This window comes from Macrotis lagotis, chromosome 1, assembly GCF_037893015.1.
Source record: "Macrotis lagotis isolate mMagLag1 chromosome 1, bilby.v1.9.chrom.fasta, whole genome shotgun sequence".
In the NCBI taxonomy this organism is placed as follows: domain Eukaryota; kingdom Metazoa; phylum Chordata; class Mammalia; order Peramelemorphia; family Peramelidae; genus Macrotis; species Macrotis lagotis.
In genome coordinates, this window is record NC_133658.1 from 498,538,859 (window position 1) to 498,551,969 (window position 13,111).

The 13,111-nt window shown below is 38.7% G+C and overlaps 1 protein-coding gene across 2 annotated transcripts in view; it reads left to right on the plus strand.

The window, feature by feature from the left end:
* Positions 1 to 2,829: 2,829 nt before the first annotated feature.
* HLCS (holocarboxylase synthetase) overlaps positions 2,830 to 13,111 on the plus strand; it is a 216,546-nt gene continuing 206,264 nt past the window's right edge. The window contains exons 1-2 of one of the 2 annotated variants that reach the window (XM_074213936.1): positions 2,830 to 3,099; positions 9,166 to 9,318. In XM_074213936.1, the coding sequence (XP_074070037.1) occupies positions 2,905 to 3,099; positions 9,166 to 9,318 (348 nt within the window). In that variant the 5' untranslated portion in view covers positions 2,830 to 2,904. The remainder of the gene's footprint in view (positions 3,100 to 9,165; positions 9,319 to 13,111) is intronic. The other variant, XM_074213937.1, reaches the window with a different exon arrangement.

Genomic DNA, 13,111 nt, shown 5'->3' on the forward strand with positions numbered 1-13,111 from the left:
TTAGTGTCTGGAGGAGTTAGTTTTAGTTAAGAGTCTATTTTAGCCATAAGGAATTTAGGGTACGGTAACTTTAAGATACCAGTTTATAGCTGGGAGTCACAGTCTTTGTTAGCACTACAATGGACGGGTCTCTGAGGGGTTGCCTTTCTTCTTCTATGGAGGTCAACACTTCTATGGTTTGGTAGACACTTTCTCTTTTCCCTTGTTTTCAGACAGCAAGTCACCTAACAATGAGACCACTTTGTTATTCAATCACTCTCTGGGGAAGGATTGTACTGCTAGCTTACAGAGGAAACAGATGGTAATTTAGTGGTGAGATTTGGCAAGCAGTGAAAGATTATTAGGATAACAGAGGAGATATTAAAAAGCAGAGTGCAGCGTAGAATTGAAATGGCAAAAAGTTTTAAGATTGAAAAGGTAGGAAAGTAAAGTTAGTACAGATCTAACAACCTGAGAAAGTACTGAGGGATGGAGGAAAGAGAGATCTTGATGTGGGCAAAATAGATTTAGGAAAAGTAAGGAAGAAAAAGAGGTGGAATGGATAGGAGGTTATGATCAAAGAAGTATTAAGAGTACTATCAGAGAAGTAGGTAGGTGAAATCATGTATTACTTTCCTATTATGTGGTTGACATGGAGTGAAGAAGTAGGTTGTGTGATTGGAGGAAATGAAAATTAGGGAATTAGAAGCATTAATGCCAGTGTTTTGAGTAGAGGAAATTGAGGAGCTAGGTACTTAAGGTGGTCCTTCTGGTGAACTAGCTTTGTGAATTGGGCAAATTACTTGACTTCAGTCAGTCCAGTTTCCCAAATTGTAAAATGAGGATAATAAATAAAATGAGGGTGTTGTGAGGTTCAAAGATATAATATTTTGGGACAGTTAGGTGGCACAGTGGATAAAGCACTGGCCCTGGAATCAGGAGGACCTGAGTTCAAATTTGATCTCAGACACTTAATAATGCCTTAGCTGTGTGACCTTGGGCAAGTCACTTTAACCCCCTTGCCTTGCAAAAAACCAAAAAGAAAGATATAATATTTATAAAGAGACAAACACAATGCTTCTCATATAGTAGATGATTAACGTTTATTTCTTTGTTGGATGATCTGGAGGACAACATCTCACAGTCACTATGATTGTGTAGAGAAACTTGGTATTTTTTTTTCAGTTGTATCTTCAAGTCTAGAATGAGATGGATAAGGTATTCACTAAAATACTTCAATCAATGCTTCTCTCTCTCTTTTTTTTTTTTTTTTTTAGTTTTGCAAGGCAAGGGGGTTAAGTGGCTTGCCCAAGGCCACACAGCTAGGTAATTATTAAGTGTCTGAGGGCACATTTGAACTCAGGTACTCCTGACTCCAGGGCCGGTACTCTATCCACTGCGCCACCTAGCCGCCCCTATGCTTCTCATTCTTTAAAAAAAAATCCTACAACTTTGTGTGTTTTCTTTTTCAGCATGGCTAATAGAGAATATATTTTGTATGACTTCCCATGTATAATGGACATGTTGTTTACCTTCTTACTGGGTAAGAAAGGGTTGGGAGGGAGAGAATTTGGACCTCAAATGTTTTTGGTAAAATCACTAATATGGAAATAGGTTTTACACGACTTTACATGAATCACAGATATGTTGCTTGCCTTCTAGTGAGTTGGAGTGGGAGAGAATTTGGAACTCAAAATTTTCCCTCCACAATTTAAATTTTTTGTTAAAACTTTACTTTTTCTTGTCTGTATGTCTGTGTGTGTGTGTGTGTGTGTGTGTGTGTTTGCATGCTTTCTTTGGCAAAATGGCTAATATAGAAATAGGTTTTAGATGACATCACATGAATACATTACTTGCCTTCCAGTGAGCTGGAGTGGGAGAGAATTTGGAACTCAAAAATTTTCCCCCCACAATCTTTTGACATGTAACTGGGAAAACTTAACTAAATACATTTAAATTTAACTAAATATAAAAATAAGTGTATTTTTTCAAAAATTTATGCTTTTATGATTTATGGGACATAGCCCACAGAAATTGTTCTATGTGGTGATTTAGATAGGAAATTCATACTTTTGTTAAAACTTTTTCTTGTGTGTGTGTGTGGGGTTTTTTTCCTTTGGTCAAATCGCTAATATGGAAATAAGTTTTATACGACTTCACACACACACATAATATAGATAGATATAGTTGTATTGCTTGCCTTTTCAATGGGTCGGGGAGGGAGAGAATTTGTAACTCAAAATTTTTTCCCCACGTAATCTTTTGACATGTAACTAGGAAAAATGAACTAAATATGGTTAAATTTAACTAAACATAAAATATTAATTAAATATACAAATAATTTTTTTATTAAAAAAAATCAATGCTTTTATGATTTGCTTAAGGGAAATAGCCCACAGGGGCAGTTCTGATGGAATCGGGGATTTTCCCACTAAATCCTCCCCTTCCCCCCATCAGAAAAAGCCCCAACAAACCAAAGCACGAAACCGGGAGGAAGGAGGGGCCAGATGGCGCGGTTCCGCCTCGGGCCTGCCCGGCGCCTACCCGAAGTGAGGCTGGGGGAGCGGGGGCGTGGCTCGCCAGTCACTCCGGGTCGGCCCAATCAGGCTCGCGCTTTCTCTTTCAGCGGAGCCAACCAGAGCGGGGGGCGGGGCCGGGGAGGAAGCGGCGAAGGTAGCGCCGGGGATGGGGCCAGGGGGGTGGGGGCATCGGGACTCGCGACCCCCGGCTCCGGGTGAGTGACCGGCCCGCCGGCTGAGCTCGGGAAGTGGGGCCGGGGGCGGGCCTGTCGGCGCGGGGAGGGCATGGGGGCAGCGGCCAGGGCCCTCGCCGGCCCGCTCCGTGCGCGCTTGTGAGTGGACGCGGGCAGCGAGGAGTTCGCGGAGCATGAAGCGCTAGCGGCTGCGCGCGGCGGGGGGCCGGGGCATGCTGATCACGCTGTGCTACCTGTACCTGTGGGCGCGCTGGGGGGCGCGGCCGGCGCGCGTCGTCCGCAGCACGGTGCGCCGGCTGCACCGCACAGGCTGCTCCTTCACCTTCTGCAGCGGCGGCCCGGCCGCCCCGGAGGACGGCGTCTGCTTACGGATGGGCAACCGAGTCTTCTTCATCGACGAGACCCAGGTAGCGGCTTCTTCTTTCAGTCACGCGTTGCGGGATGGTGGGGGGCGCTGGGCGGAGGCGGGCTGACCTTGCTCGGCCCGGCGGCCCCCGGAGCGGGCCCGGGGAGCTCCCCCTCTTCTCAGCTTTGTGGCTTCCAGCCTCTGGGGTGAGACCCGGGACCCGCCGCCCAGGCTTGTTCTGAGGCGCAGCCTTTGCAAACTCGTAAAAATGTTCCATAAACAAAGTGAGATGTTATTATCGACTGGTGGGAGTGTGACGACCTCTGACCTTATTTTCCCAAGCCATTATATATTTTTTTTCTTTATGTGAATCACAGACACTTGTCACCGCTGAAAATAAACTGCATTTGTTTAGAACCTGGTTCATAAGAATGAGTCTAATGCCATTTACCGGGCAGCTGTGTGATCTTGAAATAGTTGTAAAAATATTGATGCCGTTTTTGTTTCTTCACAAGAGGCTTATGTCCTATTGGAAACATTTACATAAAAGTATTTTCATTTTGAGTTAGTGCTATTATGTTGAGGATCAAGATTTGTGGAAAATGCTACATGAAAAAGTTAATGCTGAGTAACAGGCAAGTAGAGCAGTGTGACTCACTGGAAAGGACTCTGAAGTTAGAGGTCCCTGAGTCAAATGCTGTCCTGCGGGACTGGGTAAGTCACTTAATTTCTTTGAACTTCATTTTCCTCATCTATAAAGTGAGAGGGGATGAACTAGATGATCTATGACTCTGATATGGAAACCTCCTCCCAAACTTTCGTTCAGTGCCTTCTTTTGAGGTGATCCTACTTTTTTTGAAAACGATGCCATTCGAACATAGGTGCTGACATTTTCTCTCTTATAGGGCTAGACTAGCCCAACATGGAAAAGGTCATCTCTGATTTGTTAGTTACTAGGTGACGAGTTCATTGACCAGGATCTCTTGAAATGTTTAAGAAAGATATTAAATGACACAGTCTTAAATGATCCCCTTCTCTGTATTTTTGTTGACAGAAAATGGGGCTGAGGTTACTTAAGAATTACACAGTTTTAAGCCAAATCTGAATATTAAACTGTTGAGTTATGCATATTTATGTACATATATATACATACATACCCACACACATATATAGTGACATTTTCTTTATAAATGAAACTGAATTGCTCAAGAAGTTGTAGTTATTCAGTTAGATATTCCTTGTACATACACTAATAGGAAAGTTGGTGGAGTTGGTTTCAAAAGCCATAGGCAAAAAAAGAAATAATTTTCTGGGACATTTGTTAATCTTACTTTGTACTGCTTATGATCAGCAAAAGAAAAAACAATGAGGAAGACAATTGTGGTTTACTATATTAACATTTGTTGCATAGCAGGAAAATAGAGAGAACCTCAGTGGAATCCTTGAAAATGAATCAGCTTGCACATTGATTTTTTTGATGATTTCAGTGCAAAAAGTATACAAAGGAGCAGATAGAACATATTTGTAAAAAACTGTTTTCATCATCCATGGCTGTGGAGTCATCCCATTTTGAGTGGGTTCTTAACATTACAGAGCAGCAGTGTGGTATATTGGAAAGAGTTTTGAATTTGGAGTCAGAAGTCCTCCATTCAGATTCCAGCTCTTTGGTCTCAGTTTCCTGATCTGTAAAATGAATTTCAACTGATGATAGCTGAAGTTCTTTCTCAGTTCTTTATCTATGATCATGAAGTCCAAAGCAATTAAGTGACTTAACCCAGTCCCACAGGCTAGCATTTGACTTATGGACCTCTAAGTGGAAATGACTCCAAAGAAGAAGGAAAGAACAAATGGATCCAATCAAGCACACAGAAGAAATCTGTCTCGATGATTCAATTTAAAGAAGCTTGAGAGATCAATTTTCAAGTCACTCCAAGAAAAGTTGATATTAAATAATTGTGAAAAATCACACATACTCTCATTTCCTATAAAACAGCAATTGAGAGAATTTGTAATACCAATACCAAGTTTTTTCCTACTTTAACTAAATAGAAAAAACATACCCATTATCAGAAATTTGTTGTGTAGATTCAGTAACTCTGAACCAGATAGCTTAGTACCAATTGGGAGGATTTGGAGTCCTTTTTTCTTTGAATTCTTCTTAGTTTGACTGTTCAGTTAAAGCTGATATAGATGTCCCTAAGGGGCAGTTAGGTGGCTAGAGTGCTGGTCCTGGAGTTGGGAAGACTCCTCCTTCTAAGTTCAAATCTGCCCTGGACCAGACACTTACCGTCTGATCCAGGGCAAGTCATTTAATCCTGTTTGCCTCAGTTTCCTTTTCTGTTAAGTGACTTAGAGAAGGAAACCACTCCAGTCTTTGTCAGGATCCAAATATTTTGCAGAGTCAGGAACAACTGAACAACACAACAACAATTGGCCCTAATGCTAATTTCATTTCAATATATGTTACAAACCTGCTGATTATTAGGTGCTAGGAATATAAAGAAAAATAACTCAGTCCTTAATCTGAAAAAGCCTACACTAATAAATAAAAGGTTATACAATATATTTTATGAGTAGTTACCGTGTTCCTTTAGTTTGTGAATCTTGACACATTTCTTATATTTACTGATAAATAATTGTTGAAATATTAGAATTTTTCAACATTTTGATTTCTTCATGTGACAGCTTTACTTTTCAGCTGTAACAATATGGGATGCAAAGATGAACCAAACACAGTTCCTGGCTAAAGAACACATGCCTATGCAAGGAGATAGAACTTAACGAGTAAATAATAGAAGATAGAATGAAGTAGGTGCTTTAGGAAAAGTATATATTTAGATATTTAATAAAGACTTGTTGATTGGAACTATGAAGATGATGATGACATTTATGTCAGGATCTGAGAAATGGTTAGGATTTTGCTTGAGGATGTGGAAAAAAACCTCCTTAAAGTTATATGAGTGAAAATGTGAGAAAGGAAGAATATATTCAAGTATTCTAGTTTAGATGGAGTGAGGGAGTATAATTTGAGATATTCCAGGAAAGATAAATTTGAGCTAAAGGAAGGCCTTGAATACTATGTAAAAAGTTTGACTTTTGTTCAGTGGAGAACTGTTAAAAAATATTTGAGCTATGTTTTTCTATTTGAGTATCAGATTCCCAAACCTATCCTTCTTTCAGATTTCTCTATTACTGTCAAGGGCATCATCATTTTTCCAGTCACCCAGCTTCATGATCTTTGTATAATCTTTGGCTCTTCACTTTTACTCACCCAACATATCCAGTCCTAATCGTCTTTTTTAATCTACAGAGTATTTCTGTGTCTCCATATCTATTCTTATCTATCAGACTTTGTCTCCCATAGGTTTCCTCTATAGTAGAAATATGAGGTTTTTCAGCTCCTCTGCTGGGAGGGTTTACTATGCCCTGACCTCCTGGTGATGATCTTCTCTGAATCAATTTAGATTTGACCTAATTAGTCTCCCAAACTCCAAGAAGTTGTAACATTCCCAGTGACCACACCCTAGTAAAACTGTCTTCACAGATGTGGCTAAATCAGGTTGAGGGCAACCAACAGGCCTCAAACTTTTGATGAGTTGGGTGGGTGGGGGGGTGTCTGCCCCAAGCATGTGAAAACTTCCTTTGTGGAATAGATGGATGAGAACAATTTATTCCAGTGGCTATGAAAGTGACTGAAGCAGGCACTGTGGAGCTAGAGCATGGTCAGAAATCAAAGATACCACTGGACTTTGATGTTTTGGAAGAGAGTGAGGTTTATGACTTTGTTCAGCTTGGGCTTCATTTAAATCCACATCAAACCCAAGGCAAGATATCACATGTAAGTGATCCTCTTCAAAATAAAGGAACAAACAGCATAGTGGAAGCAATAGACTTCCATCACTATAAGCGCCCTATAGATGGTGAGATCTTTTAGATATTCCTGTTTAATTCATTGTGCATTAAACTGTAGAATATTGCAGAATCTGTTAGAAGAGATCTATTACTGCTCAAAGTAATTTGACCTGATCATCCACAGAGGAAAGATCAAATAGTTGAAGAATATCTACTGCCTACATTACAAATGCATTTGGGAGAACATCTTATAGAGTTTGTCCATCATTGTGTATATCTGAAACAGATGGTATACATAGACAATGAATTAGATCTACAGTTGAGCAATAAGAGAACAGGTCAGGATTGTCTTTAGAAAGTTGCAGAGCCCTTTTAATGACTCCATGGTTCCTCTGAAATGAAATGCCCATCTTTTTGTTACCAGCATTATAGCTATAGACTGTATTACAGTGAAACTAATATATTGGTGATATACTGGTGATGAGTACATATTAAATGTTTTATCAGGTGGCTAGGTGGCGCAGTGGATAGAGCACTGGCCCTGAAGTCAGGAGTGCCTGGGTTCAAATCCTGTCTCAGACACTTAATAATTACCTAGCTGTGTGGCCTTGGGCAAGTCACTTAACCCCATTGCCTTGCAAAAAAAATTTAAAAAAAATGTTTTATCAGTGTACAAAATACAGTTTTCAACAAGACTAAAAAATTTAAGCATAATTTTAAAAACAGTTCAGTTTGACTGAAATAAAATGTTATCCCTGTGTCCTATTTTTGAAGTATCTTCCATTGTGTGGAAATTAAATGACTTCAAAAGATCTATGACTTCATTGGTACTGAATGGTTATTTGGTTCTAAGTGCAGTAGGTTTTAACTCCTCTGTACTTAGATGGTTTTATGAATAGATGTAGCCAAAAATGATCATTTGTTGACCTTCTGATGATGAGCCTCTCTGAATCAACTTAGATTTGACCTAATTAGTCTCCCTAACTTAAATATACCTTCTCCAGTCTACTTTTAATCTTCACAAATGCCAAAGTGAAGTTCCTAAAGCACAGGTCGGTCCATGTTTCTCCTCTGCTCAATAAAATCCAGTAGATCTCTTAATATCTCTGGGTTCAACTGAAGGGCAATTAGGTGGCACAGTGGATAGAGCACTGACTGGCCTTGGAGTCAGAAGGACGGAGTTTGAGCCTCAGACACTTCCACTTACTAGCTGGGTGATCTTGGACAAGTCACTTAACCCTAATTGCCTTGCATCCAGGGCCATCTCTAGTCATCCTGATTCATATCTGGCCACTGGATGATGACTGGGGATCATCATCAGCCATCTGGAGATGGCTCTGGAGGAGAAAGTTAGGCTGGTGACTTAGCACAGCACCCCTTCACTCAAATCTAATTAATGTACTTGTCATGGCAGCACTTCCCTTGATGTCATGGTCTTCCTCAAGAATGAAGGACAAACATCATCAGTCTCCAGTACAAATTTCATTCAAGTCCTTCACAACCTGACTACTGCCTGTGTTATCCTCTAAGGTCTAACCAGGCTATTCTTGTTGCCATTCTCATACCTGCTTAGCTTCCTGAGCAGCTAAGTGGGCCCGGAATCAGGACTACCTGAGTTCAAATCTAATTTCAGACACATACTAGCTGGGTGACCCAGGGCAAGGCATTTAACTTCTGTGTACCTCAGTTTTCTCAACTTTAAATTGGGGATCATAATACCACCTATCCCCAGGTTGTTAGAATCAAATGAGAAGATATTTGTAAAACACTTGACATGGAACATTTGTCACTGTTCAGTTGTGTCCCTATTTGGACTTTTCTTGACTATTTCTTTTTCCTGCTCATTTTACAGTTGAGGAAACAGGCAAACAGATTAAGAAATTGCCATAATAACCCTATCCTTCATCAATGCCACTCTGATTAGTTAGCAATCATCAATATTGAGGCATGATGCTCCATCAGCAAAAAAGATTATGACTTGCTGAAGGTTCAGATGGTAGCATTTGTTAACAATAAAATATTTTTAAATTAAGATATGTTCATTGCTTTTCTAGACATCATGCTATTACATAGACTACAAATGGTATAAATATAGCTTTTTTTATATGCACTGGAAAAAAAATTTGTATGGTTTGCTTTATTATGGTATTCTAAAACTGAACCCACACTATCTCTGAGGTATGCCTGTACTCAAACTGCCTGGAACTGAAGTATTGAAATAACAATAGAAATATTATAATGATATCTAACTTTTTTTCCTCCTCTTTTATCCTAGTCCATTGATGACTTAAATAAGTGGGCTCTACTTCTTGTTTCTCCTTTTATTTATCCTGGTGATATTCTTGAAGCAGAGCATATAGCATTTGTGATAGAAAGCATTTTACTACGAAGTCAGAATTTACCAACACCATTTTCCCCTTCAGAAACGGTGAGTGACATTTTTCTTCTGTGTCTTGCTGAAGATTTGAGCTAATCAAGTAATCAGAATAACAGTAGTTTTAACTATCATTTAATATTCTACTATAGTGGTGTATATAATACCAAGTAGTATGATGGAAAACTAAATTTAATAAGGCAGATTGAATTCTTATGTAGTCCACACCAACTTGGGCTCTCCTTTACTTGACTTATCCTGCTTAATTACTGCTCTTATAAAATTGCTTCTACTTCATTATTCTTTCAAACTTCATTGCTTCTGTCTCCTTGCTTTAAAAGAAACCTGGCTTTCTGCTGAGGTTCCCACTTCCCTTCCATTTCTGTTCAGTTGTATTCATTCTAGATTCACTGGTTCTTAAGGAAGGGAGAGAATACTTTTTATTCCCCACTGCTGCCTTTAGATTGTTTAGCTGCTGTTATCCTTCTCTGGCTTCTTCTCTTAAAAGGTTTTTGTAATTTACTTGTTCAGTCTTCATATTCTTACTGTTATTATCTACTGACTTCTAGGTCACTCTTCCAGATTGTTCAGTGATTTTATTTACTGTAAACTTCTGTGACTAAACCTTTATCCAGGCTGCTCAGAATTCCCTGTATTTGGAATATCTTATCTCTCATTCTTCACCTGTGTATTCCTTTTACCCATTCTTTAAATACTAACTTAAATACCAACTTAAATGCCCCCTTGTCTAGAAACCTTTTCCTGATCCCCTTTAGGTTGCACAGTTTTATAATTCTCAAATGCATTTAGTTTTCAAAAATAGATTTTTCTTTTGTTTTTTATTGACAGTGTAATTTTACTCAACTCTCCCCCCCCCCCCACTTTATGTGAAAGAAAATTCCCCACATTTATATATAGCCCAAGTGACATGGCCAGATCCTATACCCATAGTTCTTTTCTAAGAGGAGGAAAGTTTGTTTCCCTATCAGTTCTAGTACTGAGATTGTTCATTACAGTTCATCATAGTATGATTGCTACTACTATTGCTACTTACTTTATTGTAGTTGTTGAAACCATTGATCTTTTAGTTCTGCTTGCATTTCTAGAAGTTCTTGCATGCTTCATGGAAATCTTCCATGATATTCAGCATTTCTTATTTTGCCTTACTTACATATACCATAGGGATAGACTTTTCCTATTATTTGGGTATCCCCTTTGTTTCTAGATATTTGCTACCACAAAGAGTAATTCTATGAATATATTGTTATTTGCAAGATACTTCTTTTTTGTCATTGATCTCCTAGATATGTGTAATAATTGGACCAATGAATCTATGAATATAAATAGTCTAATGACTTCATATTAGTTATCAATTGATTTCTAAAGTGGTCTGATCAATTCACAGCTCCATTGGTAGTATATTACTGTACTTGTTTTCTTATATTTTCTCTATCATTGACTCTCATTTTTATCTTCTTTATTGGAATATAGTACTTTTATATATTTTGTCTATTTGAGTATCTTATCCCTCTCACTCTGGGTACCAAGACAATGTTGTATATTGACTTTGCATCTTTTCCAGTGCCTATCACAGTGTCCTGCACATAGTATATACTTATAAATATTTTTCATATTGTGAATCTAAAGACAAACTTTTTACTTTTTATCATTATTTTTTAACTTCCAGAGTTTTATTTTACTATGAAAAAAATTTCAAAATTTAAAAAATGCTTGTCACTTAAACTTTCTCCCTCAAAGCACCTATAGTAGTTAGAAATATTCTACAAGTGATTGTAATAATACCTTAAAATATTTTGTCAAAACCACAAATGATCTTATTGGAGCATACCAGAAGTATTTAATTAGTACAGGGTCTCATTTAACCATATACTTTACAAGTAAATCTTATGTACAGATTCTCATTGTAGTTTATTTCCAACTTAGTGTATTCCCTATGAGAGGACTTGTAGTCACCCACTCACAATTATGGAGAACTAGCAATTTATTTAACATTTTCTTGTGAAAACACCAGAGAAGAAATTCATCTGTTAATCAACATGGTTATGTTACTGACCTTTCTCCTCAAAGGTTTTCTTAAAACTTCAAGTAAGCTGCTTTTCTTTCTGCTTTGCCTTATGGAAATTTTGAGGAACATTGTCTGTAATCTAATTAAATTTTGCTCCTTTAAGATACACAAACAGCAGAAATATACATAAAGACACTTTACCTATACAAAAGTGATTATCAGTTTCAAATGCAACAATTTTTGAGAACTAATTATTGAGTGATCTAAAGTCAATCTCCCTATACTAACCACAGGAAAAGATGAGACCTGTGTTTTAGTTCAACATTTTGCAGAAATATCTTCTTACCAATTTTGCTTAGTGCAGTAAACTTCCCATTTACTTTATATTCCCATTTTCTGAACCCAAACAAGACCATATGTTCCTTAAATGCCATTATAAACTTGATGGTTTTCACCACTCAGTAAGAAATCAGAAGCCTCCACTTGTTTAGTTTCTTACAATTTTATGGCATGTCACTGGACCCTCAACCTCATTGTAAAAATGACAGGAAAAAACCCATTAAGCCACAGGTTTAATATTTTTTACTAAGTCCCTGATCATATGCAGCATGCAATATCCCCACTGGCTACCAGTAGTCTTGACAAAATGAATTTAAAATCTCTGAAGTGACAGAACTATACTCAATGCTTAGCAAAACTTTGACTTGTCAGGGCATTCTATGATAATAATGGTATTTGTCCAAAGCTGGTACAATCCCTTAAGATATGTTCAGTCATCCAGTCATGTCTGACTCTTCATGGTCCCTTGAACCACAGTGTGCCAGTACTGTCCATAGAGCTTTCCTGCCAAAGACATTGGAATGATTTGCCATTTCCTTTTCTAGGGGATAAAAGCAACCAGAGGTTAAATAAGTCATACAGCTAGAATGTGTCTGAGACCAGAGTTGAGTCTTCCTGACTCCAGATCCAGTGCACTGAGCCCCACCTACTCTACTCATTATTATGAAACCCTAAAAGTACCAGTGATGATTAAATAAAAGGAATGGGAACATATTTGCTCTCCAAATCAACACAGACCTCTGTTTCCTACATAGTCTCGCCTCTTCAGATTCCTTCCTTCCCTCCCTCCTTTCCTTCCTTCCTTCCTTCCTTCCTTCCTTCCTTCCTTCCTTCCTTCCTTCCTTCCTTCCTTCATTCCTTCATCAGTAAAGTAGGAGGGATGAAAATTTAACCTTTTACAGAAACCAAGATGTTGGCCATAGAGGTAAACAAGCAGAATTAACTAGAAAACTTTCCCTTCCTCCTCACCCTGTGTGAATGTCTGTTTCTGTCAGTCTGTCTGTCTGTCTGTCTGTCTGTCTCTCTCTCTCTCACACACACACACACACACACACACAAACACGCGATTTACACAATCCATTCATCCAGTGGTGGCAGCGTGAAGAGGAGGTATGACATGGAAGGAAAAGCAAGGTGCCCAAAGCAGTATAGATAGAAGGCTGGCAGAGAGTAGAAATCAACTACAGAAATATTTGTTGTTACAGAGATATGATGACATTAAAAAATCGACATCAGATGTGAAAACTATTCTGTCCTACACTCATGAGATAGTAAAACTTGATACTACCACAGAAGACATGAGAATGTATGGAGGGCCTTTGGTAGGGCCTCCTACTTTTTCTTGGTGTGGGGAAACTTTCCACTTGCATCTTTCTTCTAAGCCACCCCTTCCTTTAGAGGCAGCTCAGTGGGTTATTGTAGCAGCCTTTAGTTTGTTAGAAGATGGATGGGGTGAGGGGAGCTTTTTGGCAAGATGAGTTG